General features: G+C 37.1%; 1 protein-coding gene across 1 annotated transcript; it reads right to left on the reverse strand.

The window, feature by feature from the left end:
* Window positions 1–719: 719 nt before the first annotated feature.
* On the reverse strand, window positions 720–2,094 carry LOC138870461 (uncharacterized). The gene is made up of 3 exons (XM_070148266.1): window positions 1,644–2,094; window positions 1,165–1,414; window positions 720–1,053 (listed from the first exon to the last, which is right to left on the reverse strand). The coding sequence occupies exons 1-3, from the start codon at window positions 2,092–2,094 to the stop codon at window positions 720–722; spliced, it is 1,035 nt and encodes a 344-aa protein (XP_070004367.1).
* Window positions 2,095–17,800: the final 15,706 nt, after the last annotated feature.

Consider the following 17,800-nt stretch of genomic DNA (forward strand, 5'->3'; position numbering starts at 1 on the left):
AATCCCTCGGATGTCCGCAATTGTCCGCCCAATAGCTTGCCTATGCTCCTTCAATACATTCAACAATTGTTTTACCTGCATATCATTCAACAAAGAAGACACGATTACCGGTAGAGTATCATTTGAGCCAAGAAATTTATACCTCAAGTGCGGTGGAAGTGGTTTGAGCTCTAGTTGCAGTGACTCAATAATAGAAGGCTTTGCGGGAGGAGTAGCTCTATTCTCCAAGACGAGAGAGAGCTTCTTTAGAGCATAAGTGTAGGACCCAAGCCCTTCCAATGCATTGACTGATTCCATATACCCATCCATATCTTCATCGTCAAAGTTCACCAAAATAGCTGTCAACGCCTCTCCAAGTCATTGTTCTTCCATCTTTATTTCAACCGCATCTTCCACTAAATCAACAACATCGATCACTGAGATGCTTTCATACTCATGTGGTAGTTTCATACCCTTTCTTGCTTGGAATGTAACCTCTTCATCATTTACACGGAATTTGATCTCATTCTATTCTGAATCCATTAGTGCTCTTACTGTGTCAAGGAATGGTCTCCCCAAGATGATAGGGATCTCTTTGTCAACTTCACAATCAAGGATTACGAAATCGGCGGGTAGGTAGAACTCTCCCACTTTCACAAGCACATCATTGATAATTCCCACCAGTCTCTTTATGGAACAATCGGCCATTTACAACCTCATACTTGTAGGCCTCGACATACCTAACCCGATTGCTTGTAAATATAAAGAGGCATTAAGTTAATGCTAGTCCCATTATCACAAAGAGCTCTTACAAAATCACGTGCCCCAATAGTACATGGAATGGTGAAATCTCCCGAATCTTCTTTATTTTGAACAGTGGTTGTTGCAATGATAGAATTAACCCGGTGAGTCACATTCACCAATTCATTATTGGTGGTTCTCTTCTTAGTAATCAAGTCTTTCAAATACTTAGCAAAACCCGACATCTCTTGAAATGCTTCATCAAATGGAATATTCACCGATAACTGCTTGAGAATGTTATAGTACTTTTCGAGTTTGCTATCATCAACCTTCCTAGCAAGTATTTAAGGGAATGGAAGAGGAGGTCTAGGAATAGGTGGTAGAGTTTTTGGTATCTCTTTTACCTTTTCCTTTACCTCTTCCCGGTTTACATCTTGCACATACTCTTTTGTAACCCTTTTAGCTTTATCAACAATTGGCTCTTCAACTTGTGCCTCAACCTCTTGTTCGGACTCTTCCACTTCAACCACTTGTTCATTCTCTCCTTGAAGTACCTTCCCACTCCAAGTAGTAATTGCCATGCAATAAGAAGTTGGACCACTCCCACTACCCTTTGGGTTCGCAATTGTGTCACTTGGAAGTGTCTCTTTTTGCTTCGGATTTTGTTCCTTAGAAAGATCTCTCATTTGCATATCTATTTTTTTGAATGGATGCGGTATGAGAACCAACAAGCTCGGTCATATTCCTCATAGAAGTGTCAGACCTCTCTTGATTTTGCAATACCCATTCAAGCATGCTTTCTAACTTGGAATCAGTTGAAGAACCTTGATTTGAATATTGACCCTTTTGTGGAACATAAGGATTTGAAATCCGATTTGAGAAGTTGTTGTTGTTGTTATTCCAATTTCCTTGATTTGAGATACCTTGGTCATTTCGCCACTGTTGTTTGCCCTGCCCTTGCGAGTTAGGCCTCCATTGATTTTGTTGTCCTTGACCTTGGTATTGTTGCCTTTGATAGCCTCCTTGAGATTTATTGACATAGTTGGTTTCCTCATAATCTTTACTTGATGATGGTTGAACATCTTCCACCACATTTACCTTCTTCGTTTGGCTTTCAGTGCACATTTTTGTCGACATATTGACATTGGTGGCAAGCCCTACAATTACTTGATCTCTTTTTTGATTCTCCTTAATCATGTTGGTCAAGGAGGGAGAACCATATGCAATTCCACCTGTGGTGTCCTCTAAGTGCCAAGCTTGATTATGTTTTGCCATTTTGTCAAGGATTTTTGTGATCCTTGCGAATGTCTTATCCATAAAAGATCCATCAGCTACATTCTTGGCTATAGATTGGTTCATAACATCTAAACCCATGTAGAATTTCTCCAACAAGATAGAATCCGGAAAAACATGATTGGGAGACCTCACCAAATATAACTCGAATCGATCCCATACCTCATGTAGATGTACTCCCGGTACTTGCTTGAAATTTTTTTTTTATCCCGGAGCTCATATTTCTTACTTTGCGGGAACCATTTAGCTAAGAATGCTTGGACAAGTTCAGGACAAGAATGAATAGAATTTGGTGGCATATTTTGAAGCCATTTCTTTTCATCCCTAGTTAGTGAGTACTTGAACACCCTCAACCTTAGGGCATCATCTGAGATGTTGTTCTGATTATGCATCACACACACCCAAGAAGTTTCTAAGATGTTGTGTCGGATCATCATCAGTGAAATTCCTGAAAAACCCCTCCGCTTTTAGCATTAAGATTAAACCATGTTCCACCTTGAAAGTTGCAGCACCAACTATCAGAGGTACACTAGCATTTGTATCCTCAATGTACTCATCTATGTCCGCAAAAGGATTTTCTTCCATTTCTTCCTCATATTCGGCCATGTCTTCTTATCAACACCAAGCAAAACAAGCAAAGTGTGATGGAATAGAATAATATGTAAAGTAAAGCATACACTAATTAGTAATTTCAAAACCGTATTCCCCGACAACGACGCTAAAATTTGATATGCTCAAATTACAATTTAATTAAATAGTGTAAGGCGATCAGAGTCAAATATAGTAACCCAATAAGGTTGGGGTCAAATCCCACAGGAATATGCATGAAAAGGTTACTCGAGTACTGTGCTACTTAACTTAGATCGTAATTCTATTCCAATAATCGTAACAAGAGAATGATATGATTGTGAATTGAAGAGATAACTAATTGTAACTTTGAGAATGTAAATAATTTGATTAAGGAAACCAAGGTTGTGTCACCGTAAAGGGAAGGTAATGTTATCGATATTAATATGATATATTTCTAATGGAAGGTCCTTTGATATGCAAATGATTTCTAAATGACTACCCAATACTTTCCAATAGTTGGGTAGTATTTTCCCTTTATGATTTTTCCAAATATAAAAGAGTTGCAAATTAAGAACAACCAATTTATGCCAAGTAGAACCCACTTATTTCTAAGCGATTCTATTAAACAAGAGTTAACGTTTTGAGTTCTTGTTATTCAATTCTACAAAACCCTAACTCACTTTCAAGTAAAGAAAGAGTAAAATGGAATAGATTAATGTTTGCAACCACCAACCATAAATAAAGAACAAGAATTGAATAAATATCAACCAACCATTATGTATATATTCAATGTTAAACACCCATTAACATTACACCCATCTAGGGTTCACAATCTTAGTATTTGAAACTAGCGACTCATACTAAAATACAAGAACAAAGAATTTAATAAAGCCATAAAGCTTACAGAAGTGCAAGATTCCTTCTTCACAAAGCTCCAAATAAATGAAGTATTCAATGCTCTCTAAGTAGGATCTTGTTTCAAACTTGAATACCCCACAAAACCCTAGTTATTCTCTTTATAGTGGACTAAAAGTCGCAGCCAAAATCGGACTAAAATACCCTTTCAGACAGCTTATGCGATCACATACTGGCTCCGTCACAGACTTGTTGAATCCCAGATCCGGCTTTAGTCGCATAATGGTTGTGCGACCGCATATACCATCACATGTCGTGCTGAGGGCTGCCTTCTATTATGGTTATGCGACAATTATGCGGCACACATATTTGTTTGCAACTGCATAATGGACCGCATATTTGCTTCTTCAGTTGGCCCAAAAGACTGTCTCTGTTTGTGATCAACAGGTAGATTATTCGGTCCGCATGTGAGTTATACGACCGCATACTTGCAGCATATCCGTTTTTTTGTGACTTTTTGACTTTTTTTCCATGTTTTCGGGTATTCAAGCTCGTGCACTACAAAACAACCAAACTTGATCAGAATTAACTACAAATGCATTAAAAGACAAGTTAAAATCTAAGCAATTGTTACCAATTGTGCCGAAATTCCACGGCACATCACTCATCATACCCATCATCTTGGTTGAAACCACCACTACCCTGCTCATATTGATCAGGACTACCTTGACCTTGTTGACCTCTTTGTCACCTCTTGTTGACCAACATGTTGACACCTTCTATAGCATTTACTTGCCTCGGCGCTTGAACTTGTTGCAATTAAATTTTTCCCAACTGGTTCATTGTTATAGTTAACTCTGCTATTGCCTGGCGATGGTTGAAGAGCTCTTTGTACAGGTGAATGAAATTCGGATCAACTTGTGGCACATTAGCTCGACTTTGCCAAGCTGAGGAAGTATCTACCATCTCATCCAATATCTCACATGCCTCCGCATAAGGTGTGTTCATAAAATTTCCCCCTGCAAGCTGGTTCACTACACACTGATTGGTCGTGTTAATGCCACAGTAGAATATCTGTTAGATCATTACTTCAGTCATGTCATTGTTCCGACATTCTTTCACCATTGTCCGATATCTTTCCCAGATCTCATGAAGTGGTTCATTAGGTTCTTGTTTGAAGGCCAAAATCTCATCTCTCAAATTCTCCATATGCCCTGGCGAGAAAAACTTAGTTATAAACTTGTCCGCCAACTCATCCCACGTAGTGATGGAATGGTTGAGAAGTCTTTCAAGCCAGTCCAAAGCCTTCCCTCTAAGTGAAAAAGGGAATAATCTCAATCTCAATACATCCTCCGACATATTGGTCTGTATGCTTCCCCAGTAGGTATCCACAAAGCCTTTAAGATGCTTATATGAATTTTGATGGGGAACACCTATGAAGTACCCTCGCTGCTCCAATAAAGTTAACATCACATTTGTAATTTGGAAATTGCCCGCCCATATCCAGGGTGGGATAATTGTACTTGCGTATCCTTCATTTGGAAGCACCCAAGGAGCGACTCTTGGAGAAGGCGGGGGAGGGTCTGGAATATTGTCATTGGACTGACAGCCTTTTCTTTGACCTTATGGCACTAGAGGCACCTTATCTTTACCATTATCATCTACCTCCTCCTTAGGAGAACATTTCCAAGAGGATCATTGTTTGTCATTTTGTGCCTGAATTGATGACACACACAAGTTAGTAACACAGAGGGAAAGAAAAATAAGACACAAAACTAGTTAGATAGATATCCAAAACCGTTTAGCTCCCCGGCAACGACACCAAAAAGTGATCGGTTCCAACCTTATACCACTATAGAGTGGCAAGAGCGGTCGATGCAGCTTTTATCCGAAAGGTCGGGATCAAATCCACAGGTAGCTAAGATATGGTTGGAATTGGGTTCCTACCTAATTTAGCAATGTGTGATGTTCTTAATTACACTTTCAATCATTCTTTCTTTGTCTACTATTCTACTTCAATACTAATGATGCAGGAAAATAAGCTATGTATGGTATTTTTGTAGGGTTTTCTTAGTTGGTCTAAAGGCACTAGGGAAGTGACTTGCACCTAGGTGGGTATATAACGGGATCTAAAACTTAGGGTAAATTTATTATAATTGGGATCTTGATATAGCCATTGCACATAACTACTCACTCTATACCTCTCAGTAGTTTGGGTGACTTGCCCTAATTGGCTTTCTCAAGTCCAATTGGGTGTTCAAACAATGCAAGCAAAATTGGCTCAAGTTGGGTATTACTATCTCTAGATTTAACTTTTTAATTGGGGATATCAATCTCTTGAATACACCCAAATTCCTTGTTGGCCTGAATTTCCTAGACTTAGTCTCTCTTTCCCAAGAAGAGCCTAAGTCAAAAAGGTACAAAGCAGTGTTTGCAACCACCAATTCAATATTTAAAGCATAAATCAAGCCAAATATCATTCACCCATAAACATTTAAGCCCTAAAACTAAAGACCCATTAAATACCCATACTAGGGTTGAGCTACAACCCTAGCTAATGGGTTTAGCTACTCATAATCAAAGAAGAAATCAAAGATTGAGATGAAATATAAGCCATAAAAAGTAATTGCAAGATTAAAATCTAAGTTTAATTGCTAAAGATGTTCTAAAATTACTCAAAAAGGTAAAAGAAGGTGGTTCAAGTGCTCTACAAAACAACTGATGACCTAAAAATCTGAAAAAGAACTATTTATACACCGCTAAATTTTTTGGACAAAAATGCCCCAACGAAGGTTCCGTTGATAGTGAAAAATGGACTGATGCAGCACTAAGACTATCATGGCCGCGCAAAAGCAAGCGCGGACCGCGGTCTTCAACTTTTAGACCCACTTCTGGCTCTCTGATTCTGACTATCGCTGAGGGTGGTAACTCGACTGCTGTCGCGCTAAAGCTACCGCTGCTGCACAATTTCACTGCGAGCAGCGGTGATTTGTTAAGCCTAAAACACACTCTCTGAACTTTTCCACCGCTGAGAGCGAAATCAAGACCGCCTCAGTGGTGGACTCTCCCCCTCCGCGTTCGTTTCTTCGTTGTCAGCGTTCTTTTGACTTACCTTTGAACTTCTGCAGGTTTCACTCCTTTTTTGAGCTGGTTATGACTTCCTTGTCTCTTTTTTACCACACTGCAATCAAGCACAATAAGTTATCTTTCGAGAATACTTGTACACACTTTTAATTCAAAACCTAAGCAAGAAGGAGCATAAAATAGGCTAGAATCCCTAATTATCATCGTCTATGGATATTACTGGCCGATAGTGCACAAAACCAACAATGGCTAGTTTAAATGCCCAGAACACCTATCTGAATATGAATTCTTATATTCCTGGACTCCGCTCAAGCTTCTACTCAACAACAATCCCAGGGTTAAAGTGTTGCAATGCAACCATGTACCTGGGTAGAGCGGCTAATGACTTATCCCAGTTACCATAACCAATCCCAAACGCACGTTTACGCCCGAGAAATGCCTTTCTTTTGGTAATGGTACATCTATATACCTGTGGACAGATGTTATACACTCTTTAAACTTGTACCTTATGGACGATTCAATGTGTGGAATCAAGACAAGAGAAATCAAGTCAACATTTAAGTTAAAATAATTCCCATTGAATGTGTCCATAACACAAGTGTGTGTGCTAATGTATTTCCCTAAAATCCACATATTTGTTTTCAACTTTCTCGCACGTAGCATCCATGTACAACCTTGAAACCATCTACGACAAATAACCTTGTATACTTCTGGAGTTGATTCATGAACCTCGATCTCATGACACTCTTTTATGATGTACATTCGCACCACCCTGCTTAGGCGCGCTTTATCAGCAAAAAGCATATTCTTTGACAGCACCGTTGGTCTAGATTCATCCCACATTACTGTTCGAATGTCATCAAGATCCCTTGTGAAGGCATGTACATCCGGCATACTAGGCAAATGATCATGGTACGGAATCCCCCTTGAATGAAAGGGCACATGTGACTCGTACACTCTAGGTCTAACATGAGGTGGAGTTTGCATATATGGAGCATGCTCATTGGTGGCATCATGCTCCCTTGGCAAATCAGGCTGATCATTCTCATTCTCATCATCATTACCCTCATCAGGGAAGGGTGTGGCATGTCCGGACTCATAAATATTGTTGTCATAATCACCATCATCTTCCTGACTATCTGCATCTGCCAGATCCTGATTAAATATATCGTCTTCGGACAATTGAGTAAGGTCAGGACCATCAAGTTGCTTGTTTTCACTACACAACCAATAAAACTATAAGTTTCTCAAGTTCATCCAAACATTATATATAAACTTTATCTCTTAACTTACAAATCATAAACTATTGATATCCTATGATGCACATTATCGAGTTGCTGATGACTCCGGGATGGACCACCATGATCCAGAATGCCAAAACTGGGCATATTCCAACTGTCCGTTGGTTCATAACTTGTAAAATTCATACCTAGACAGTACCCTCTTTAGACTATATGAGTGTTAATACACATATAATACATAAAAAAAATATAATAATACAAAGAAAAATTGAAATTTACCACTCGGTGTGTGGATTATGTAAACTTGGGAAGAAATTATATTCTCGCTCTTCATTCGCCAGTGGAAATATGCTTAGATCTGGCCAAACTCTTTCAAACGGAACCTGTTCGGATAAAACTGCTCCAAAAAATCACCCGATGATTGAGGGTTATCCCTATTTTGTGGAACCTTAATATTGCGAGCGTCTTCAGATTTGACATACGTTTCCAACATTTTTATCATAAGAAGTTTCCAGTCCTCAAAAAATCTGTCAAGAGTTTTATCATCTTCAATGTTAAACTCAACCTAAAAAGCAATTCTTTTGCGGAGTAACAGAATACAGATATCTTTTGGTTATTTTAATATTAATTGAACATTTTCTCACACCCTTTTTTTACATATTAACGAAACTAATCTATCGTATTCCATTGTATGCGGCAATTTAATAATACACTATGGAGAAAAACTATAGTGTAGTGAGTTATTCTCCACAACAACCTTACTCCCTCCTCCCCAATATAATGCAACCCTATTTTTTCGCTCTTCGGACATTATGACAAAATGCAGAAAAAGTCAAGTAAACAAATATTTTGGAATGAGTAAAAGAAAATAAAAAAGGACGCTGAAGACGTGAAGGATCCTGAATATTTTTAACGAACCAATGAAACTCCTTAAATAAGTAAAAAACCAATGCGGGATAGAATAATTGAGGGTATAGCACATTCATTATACGCGCTATATATGTAGCGCAATAAATGCATGCGATATACCTACCAATTATTGGTGGGACAGTAAAATTCAAATATAGCGCATGGGTTACATGCGCTATACCTTAACGGACAAATGTGTCGTTAAGGTATAGCACATTCAACCTATGCGTTATATATAAATTGGTCATCCATTGGGGTTTTCACCTATTTTTGTGCTTTGAGTAAACAAAAAACCATGCTTTGTTTCTGGACTCTAATTATAAAATATTTGATGTTGATCCAATTTCCAACCAAGGGATGGTGGCCACGCGTGGGAACACTGTACATGGGGTTATTTATACTCGTTGTACGATTTATTTTTGAAGAGGAAAATGTGTTCGACTTCCGTAATTAAGGACAAAGGCTGTGATATGTTTATTTTATAATAGTTAAAATATTTTTTTCTTGTGTTTAATGCGCAACCTCATGAACTCTTTAAGTTCCAATTTGGCCACTTCAAGTCCAAGCTTTTTCTCTTTTGTATTTCCTCTGATTTATTTGTGAAAGTGTTTGATTGAATTATTGGATACAAAGTTTAAGAATAATATCTTTTTCAAACTTGTGATATTAAATATATTATGACGTTTGTGTACTATTAAATTATGTCATCGAGTTGAAATGAAAAATTTAAATTAAAATATTTATAATTAATAGTAAGAAATATGTCATTTTATTGAAACAAAAGGTATGATAAAAGATGGAGCTCCCTCAATTTTAGCGATGAAAGCATGTACCATCAAAACATATAGTTCAGTAGTATCATTAGAAGTTAACTTTATACTATATCTATATATATATATATATATATATATATATATATATAGAGAGAGAGAGAGAGAGAGAGAAAGAGAGAGAGAGAGAGGTCCGTTTATTCTTTCTACTCTTTCCTATCTCATAGTAGTATTTCTTTTTTGGTCACCCATGGACAAACAGAAAAAAAAGAACAAATACAATCAAGAGCACATGAGATGCACGATTGATAAAGAATCAAAAGGCCATATGTTATAAACAACAATGGATCTTTGAAAGTGCAAGAGCAGGGGAGGTTCTTTATTTTATTGGGTAGACAACTAATTTGCTTTCTAGTCGACTAGATTCTTGATCTAAGATGTACAAGATACAAAAAAGCAAATTGCTGAAAGTAAATGACACAGGATATTTATAGTGGTTCAAATTCAGAATGAATCCTATGTCCAGTCCCTTCGGGTTGCAACTTTCATATATTTGAAGTTTCTTGGTACATGTTGGCTGGTGTTGTTATACACCAACAGCTTCGTCACTAGATTAGTTCTTTACTCTCTTCTCAATACAATGCCTCACCAGTTATTATTCTATCTTTCTTCTTTCCCTAGTTACACAGTAAATCTAGAATAGACTACAATGCTTGTTTGGAGTAGAACAAAAAGATTGATAGTGGTTCGATCAAAGTATGTCCTTCCTTTATCTCTTGATGTACATATATGAATTGGACTCCAGACTTCTAGGCGTGACAGATCCATAGATGGAGGGTAACCCAAGGGAGTTGATCTTTAGGATTAATCAAGATTGATTTCTTCCAAGAATAATATGGAGCTTCCTTTACTAGTCAGTTGCTTCTGTGAGTTCTTTCTTCCGTAAGCCATTGTGATTGAATATTCTCCGTGATGTGTGATTGAATATTCTCCGTAGATTTTCTACACTGATTGATTGATGAGCCTTCCGTAAATAGATGTATCCAAATATTCATTTTCCATGAAACTCGTAATCACAACATAATTGATTCTTATACTGGAGTCTATTATTGATTCCTTGATCATTGTTTCTGGATCTTGATTTGCACAATTGATTCCTTGATTCTTGCTTTCAAATCTTCAATACAATCTTGACTCCTCTGTTGTTGATGTTCTTCCATTTCTTCTGACTTTCTTCTTTGGAATTGTTTTCCTGCAAATATAATTAAGTTATTATCTATCATTAAAACATATGCCTAATAATCTCCCCATTTTTTATGATGACAAAAAACTTAATTCATTTTACTTCCCTATTTGTTGAGTCTTTACTCGGCTCTCCCTCAACTCGCTGTCATGTATTTTTGTGTCTTTAGTCGGCTCCCCCTCAACTTGTTGTCAGGTAATTTAGGTCGACTCCCCCTTATTCTGTTGCCCAGTAATTGACTCTTGTTCAATCAGTCGAATTGAATCTTAATGATTTTTCCTGTATGCAAGTGGTATCCTATTCTCCCCCTTTGGCATCAATCAAAAAGAGAGCTAAGTAAGTTTAACTACTAGCAGATAAGATTAGCAGATAGTAAGTTTAATTACAATAATCCAGATAGTATCCAAAAATATGAAAGCAAAATAAAATATCCATAGAAACCAAAATTTTTTGTCTAAGCAGCCAACATAGATCATCGATGAAGAAAGTAGGTGAGGGCATTGCAGATAACTTCTTTGAGGCGATCAAAGTTTGCGTTCATTGTGACTGAGATTCCATCAATACGATCATCAACTTCCCTGAAAGCTTTCTGCCTTTCTATGATTTTCAGAACCATGACTCCCAGTTTGAACACGTCAGATCATGTTTCCTTGACAACTTCGTAGATATTGCCAACTAAGGATTGAGTGGTCAGGAGCAGATCTTTGATGGTAGTCAGCTTTTCATCAAGTGCATCTATCTTTGCAAGCAATTCAAGGTTGTTGACAGTAGCCTGAGAAGTATCAACCTTTACCTTGGAACTGGAGGGAATCATTTTGGCTTCAATTTCCTGCTTCTTTATCCATGTACAATCCATAGCAACATAATCCATGCTAACAATTGCTATATTGTTATAACACTTGAAAACAGACACATAGGGATAGTATGAGAGAGGGATATTAAATGCCTCGAGAAGGTGAGAGATGACCATTCCATAACAAAGACTCGATGGATCTTCATCATATTCAATCATAAAATTAATTATCCAGGAGGATATTTTCACTTTGTGCTTAGTGAGAAGACAGTAGGCCAAGAAGTTGTTTCTTTGAGATAAAGTGGTGTAGGAACATGTTCTGGGAGAATGGTGGTGGTAACAATGTGGACAAGAATACAAATTTCAAAATTAATATCACTAGGTCCTAATTGATTTGGCAAAGGATCAGACAAGGAATCAGCAAGGTATTGTTTGGTTTGTTCAAATGACACCTCAAAATCATCATGGTAGGAGTTTTTAGACAAAGTAGAGTAACCAGAACTTTTACACTTAAACAAAGAATCAAAAGTAGAAGAGTCTAGAATGATACGCTGGCCTAGCACAAGTGATTCAATTTTATTAGACTTTTGGGAATGAAGATTTTCATAGAACATACGAACAAGATCGTCATAGACTCTTGGAGGGGTTAGAGCAAAGAAATTTTCTCATCCTTGAAAACTAAAGAAATCTTTTACCTTTCACTTTAAGGCTTCCATCTCTTCCAGGTTGACAATTCTTCCATTAGCAATTGATTTTCCCTTGGAAGTGACGAACTTGTCTCTGTTGAGTGAATCCCAGTAGTTCAACTATGACTCCTACACATTGTCCAAGTCTATCTTCACATTCTTTAGGGTAAAAGCTTCTACTCCTTCTTCAATGGGGCGCTTTCCTAGGGAATTTTAGGTTCAAGCATCATCAGAGAGGTTTTCTTGAGAAGATAAGGAACCCTGAGAGAGGTCAGAGCCAATGGTAACTGGTTCTGACGGCTGAGAGGGGATTTTCCCTTTGGACTGGGTGCTTTTGCGAGTGGAGGCAAAAGAGTTTTTCAGAGCTTTAGCCATTAGAGAGTTAGAGAGGAGATTACATAGTGAAGGCTTAGAGAAGAGGCAGACTTATAGAGATGAAGAGATTCATGAAAAGGCGGGCCTGAACCAACGTGACTGATGGGGTAAGGAAAGGGAACATACACGACTAATTGATTCAGTTTCCATCTAGATTAGCCAAAAAGGTGAAAAGAAGGCGCTTAATTGATGCAACATGCAATAATAATGAGATACACTATTTTTTACCAAAATCATTAAAACACACAATCTTAAAAAGTACTGAAATTCCAATGCATTATTTTGAAAAAGTAATAATGCCAAGTGAATCCCTATTGTTTTGAAATCTGTCCTCTAGAAGGGGCTTGGTGAAAATATCATATAATTGATTTTCTGTACTAACAAACGATAATTCAATGTCACCCTTAAGAACATGATCTCTAATAAAATGATGCTTGATATCTATATATTTTTTCCTAGAATGATGCACTGGATTTTTTGATAGACAGATGGCACTAGCATTATCACAAAAAAGTTTAATAGGCTTAAAGGATAAATCATAGTCACTTAGTTTGTGAGTCATCCAAAGTAGTTGAGCACAACATTGTCCGACGGAAATGTATTCAACCTCAGTGTAGATAATGCAACTGATCCCTATTTTTTTACTGTCTAAGGAAATAAGCGATTTTCCAAGTAGTTGACAAGTTCCACTTGTGCTTTTCCTGTCATCTTTATCTCCTGCAAGATCTGCATCTAAAAAACCTTGAAGCTTAAAAATTTTAAGATGTGGATACCATAAACCATGTGGCGTAGTCCCAATGAGATATTTAATAATTTGCTTCACTGTTGTTAAGTGCGACTCCTTGGGAGCTGCTTGAAACCTGGCACATCTGCACACATTAAATATTAAATCAGGGCAACTAGCAGTTAAATAAAGTAGGGATCCAATCATTCCACAATATTTTGATTCATCCACTGGTTTTCCTTCCTCATCTTTGTCAAGAGATGTAGCTAGACTCATGGGAGTTCCAAATGCCTTTGCATTGCTCATTCCAAATTTTATATCAACTCCTTTGTGTACTTTATCTAACAAATAAAGGTACCTTCATCTGATTGATGAATTTGAAGTCCAAGAAAGAAAGTCAGTTCTCCCATCATGCTCATTTCGGACTCACTTTGCATGAGATGTTAGAATTCCTTACACAGAACAAGATTAGCACTTTCAAATATAATGCCATCAACATAAATTTGAATAATGACATTTCTCGAAGATGACCTTTTGATAAAGTGAGTAGTGTCAATCTTACCTCATGAGAAGCCATGACTGACCAAAAATGAGCTTAGTCTTTCATACCAAGCTCGATATGCTTGTTTTAGCCGATAGAGAGCCTTAGTCAACTTAAACACATAGTAAGGAAATTGTGAGTTTTCAAATCCAGAAGGTTGTTTAACATAAACTTTCTCATCAGTAAAGCCATTTTAAAACGCAATTTTAACATCAATTTGAAATAATTTAGAACCTTTAAAGAAAGCATATGCTAGCAAAATATGAATTAATTCTAACCGTGCTAACGGAACAAAAGTTTTATCATAGTTGACTCCTTCTTGTTGAGAGTTGCCTTGAGCGACTAACCCTGCTTTGTTTCGGACAACTTTACCTTCTTCGTTTAGTTTGTTTCTGAATACCCATTTTGTTCCTATAATTGTTGTGTTTGCTAGCTTGAGTACCAATGTCTAAACTTGATTTTTATCAAACTGGTCAAGTTCTTCTTGCATAGCTTATACCCAAATTGAATCTTTTAAAGCTTCGTCAACTTTCTTTGGCTCTATTTGAGATATGAGTGCAATGTTAGCCTTTTTATGTAGATCTCCTCTTGTTTTCATTCCATAAGTTGGATTCATATGATAAACTTTTGAGGATATTCAGGTTTGCTTTTCTATTTGTTTGGTACTGCATCAGTATGTTAATTAGTTGACTCAGTCTGAGATTTGGCATGCTCACATATATCTTCATTAGTCGACTGTGGGATTTCATTTCCACTGTCAGCAGATTCTTTTGGATTTATTTGTTCACTGATCTTAGGTTGATTTTGACTGATCTCTTCATCACCTGCAAGATCTCCTTTCTCAGCCATAGAATTATTATCATAAGAAATAACATGGACTGATTCTTCTACACATAAAGTACGCTTATTATATATTCTAAAAGATCTACTATCATTAGAGTAACCAAGAAATATACCTTCATCACTTCTTGGATCAAACTTACCAAGATTGTCCTTATCATTATTATGGACAAAATATTTGCTTCCAAAATGATGAAAGTATCCAATGTTAGGTCTCTTACCTTTCCATAGTTCATATGGAGTCTTCTTCAGAATAGGTCGAATTAAGCACCTATTAAGAATATGACATGATGTGCTGACTGCTTCTGCCCAAAAGTGGTTTGGTAGGGAGTGCTCCAGTATCATGGTTCTGGCCATATTCTACAAGGTTCTATTTTTACGTTCAACCACTCCATTCTGTTGTAGTGACCTTGGTGCTGAGAAGTTATGAGTGTATCCTTGGTTATTGCAGAATTCCTCAAATGATAAGCTTTCAAATTCACCTCTATAATCACTCTGAACAGTTGAGATAAGGTACCTCTTTTCTCTTTCTATCCTTTCGCAAAAAATCTCAAAGTTCTTTAGAGCTTCATATTTGTGAGCCAGAAATATCACACATGTAAAATGTGAGTAGTCATCAACAATAACAAAAGCATACCTTTTTCCTCCTATGCTAGTAATTCTAATATGTCCAAACAAATCCATATGAAGTACCTGAAGAAGTTTGCTAGTGGAAACTATATGCTTAGGTTTGAAAGAGTCTCTAGTTTGCTTACCAAGCTGACATGCATCACATACATGATTTCTAAAGTAGTTTAGCTTAGGAAGACCAATAACTAAATCATGCATGGATAGTTTTTGAATCAAATGCATGCTAGCATGGCCAAGCTTTTTGTGCCAAAGTCAGGGATCATCAGTGATGGATGCTAGACAAATATGACTTTCCAGATTATTAATGTAATCTAAAATATCTACATTTCCATACCTCTTTACTAGAATGATGATTTTACCTGATTTCTCTTCAATGGCACACCTAGTTTTCTTGAATTTCACTTCATATCAAGAATCCCATAGTTGACTGATACTTAGCAGATTGTAGTTTAGCCCTTCTACAAGATAAACTTCAATGATATCACAGTAATTGTTAAAAGGAACAGTTTCGGTACCAACAATTTTGCCTTTTGAGTCATCACCAAACTTATTATTTCCTCCACTGATTTTGGAGACTTCTTTGAAGAGATTTTTGTCGCCCGTCATGTGGCAGGAATATGGGCTGTCGAGATACCATTTTCCTTTTCGACCTTTCCTGTGGTGTTCCTACAAAGAAAGATTATTACCTTCTTTTAGGTACCCAAGCTTACTTGGATCCTTGTTGGTTAGTTCTACTAGGATCAGGGCTGCTTTTGGATTTCCAAATACATCCTGAAACATTAGATTTACAAAATCTATAGAAGGAATATTTATGTCTAGCCTTGTTTAAGAAATGGCACATAAGGGTTGATCCGGTTTTTGATCTACCACTGGTGTTAGTACTTGTGGACTCCGTTCTGACAGGTCCTTTTCCAGTTGACTTGTAGGTTGCTTGGTTAGACTTGATACAATTGTGACTGGTAGATTTGCGTATGCCAATAAGTTGCATTTTCAACTATTGAACCTCATCTTGAAGAACATCCCTTTCGATTCTAAAGACTTCAAGTTTAAGTTCCCAGTCCTTCTTTTCCCTATTGAGTCTCTTTAATTCATTTAGCATTTTTTGAGATTCTTTTAGGGTAGGATCAAGAATATTGTCATGACCCAATTTCTCCTATAGGTTGTGATGGCGCCCAACGTTGCCGCTAGGCAAGCCAACGGTGAACTGACCATGTGATTTCTCTTTTAAATAAGTTTCCAAGTAATTAAATTCCATTTATTAGGGAAACTAAGGAGTAGATAATTTAATAAAATAAAACGAAGGCAAATGAATGAGCAAATGCAATGAAATAAAAACTCCAAAACCATAAACTCTGCTAGTAGGTGTTCCAAGACCTGGTGTCACAAGTGTATGGGCAACTAGTAGAATATACAAAACTCTAACTATTTTCTGAAATAAAGTAGACAGAAACTAGATGCAAAAGAGAGACTCTAGGTGTTGTAGAATGGCTCAAGTAGCAGCTCACCACTAGGCCTCGGGGTAACGGGGGTGCGCACCGGTATTACTGCCAGATGCACCTGCATCAGATCCGACACGATTAGTGCAGAAGTGTTGCGTGAGTACACAAAAAACATGTACCTAATAAGTATCTAGTCTAATCTCGAAGATGTAGTGACGAGGGGCTGACATTGACACTTACTATGGGCTAACAATAAAATACAGAAATTCTAAATAAGCATGAGCTATGTCAATAATAATAATAATAATAATAATAATAATAATAACAACAACAGCAACTTAATAACAAGCAGCGAATAATTATTCTTTCACTAATAGTAAACTCCAAGTCAACTTTTGTCATTAATAATTTTAACCTCTCAAACCATAGAGTAATATTAAATATAATTAGGCTCCGAGCATTATCACGCACGATTTATGTCGTGGTCGTATGGCCCGATCCAGAATAATGTGTACACTGTCAAGGGTCGAGTGGCATGAACCATAGATGCATCTATTCTTTTGCCGAGACGTTCGGCCCTCTCTATAATAAGAGAGGATACTTTATGAACATTTTATTTGAAAGCTATTACAAGTAAGTGAAATTTGGTCTCTAACAAATCCTTTATCAAATTTCAATATAAATTAGGCACTTTAATTAACAAGTAGGGTGCAAACATCACAAGTATTTTATAATTTGGGTCCTAAACTACCCGGACATAAGCATAATTAGTAGCTACGCACGGACTCTCGTCACCTCGTGCGTACGCAGTCCCCCACAAATAGAAGAAAATAGTAATTTCAATCACATATGGGGTAAATTCCCTCTTACAAGGTTAAGTAATAGACTTACCTCATCTCAAAGCTCACTTACCGGCCACAAATTCGTTCTAAAGCCTCAACTAGGTGTCGAACAATCCGAAACTAGTCAAAATATTATATAAATTAATCAATACATGTTCAAAAGTTCATAATTTAACTATTAGAGTAATTACCCAACCCAAATTGGAAGATTCCTAATATTCACCCCTGAAACCACGTGCCCGGAT

Source organism: Nicotiana sylvestris, chromosome 6, assembly GCF_000393655.2.
Source record: "Nicotiana sylvestris chromosome 6, ASM39365v2, whole genome shotgun sequence".
NCBI lineage: Eukaryota > Viridiplantae > Streptophyta > Magnoliopsida > Solanales > Solanaceae > Nicotiana > Nicotiana sylvestris.

What these genes read in the sequence shown, in the direction of transcription:
- LOC138870461 (XM_070148266.1), bottom strand. Translation starts at nt 2,094, where the DNA reads ATGGGTTTAGATGTTATGAACCAATCTATAGCCAAGAATGTAGCTGAT. An exon ending in ACAGTGGCGAAATGACCAAG is followed by an intron (nt 1,415 to 1,643) that starts GTATCTCAAATC and finishes TCAAAAAAATAG; the next exon opens with ATATGCAAATGAGAGATCTT. An exon ending in GCTAAAAGGGTTACAAAAGA is followed by an intron (nt 1,054 to 1,164) that starts GTATGTGCAAGA and finishes AATACTTGCTAG; the next exon opens with GAAGGTTGATGATAGCAAAC.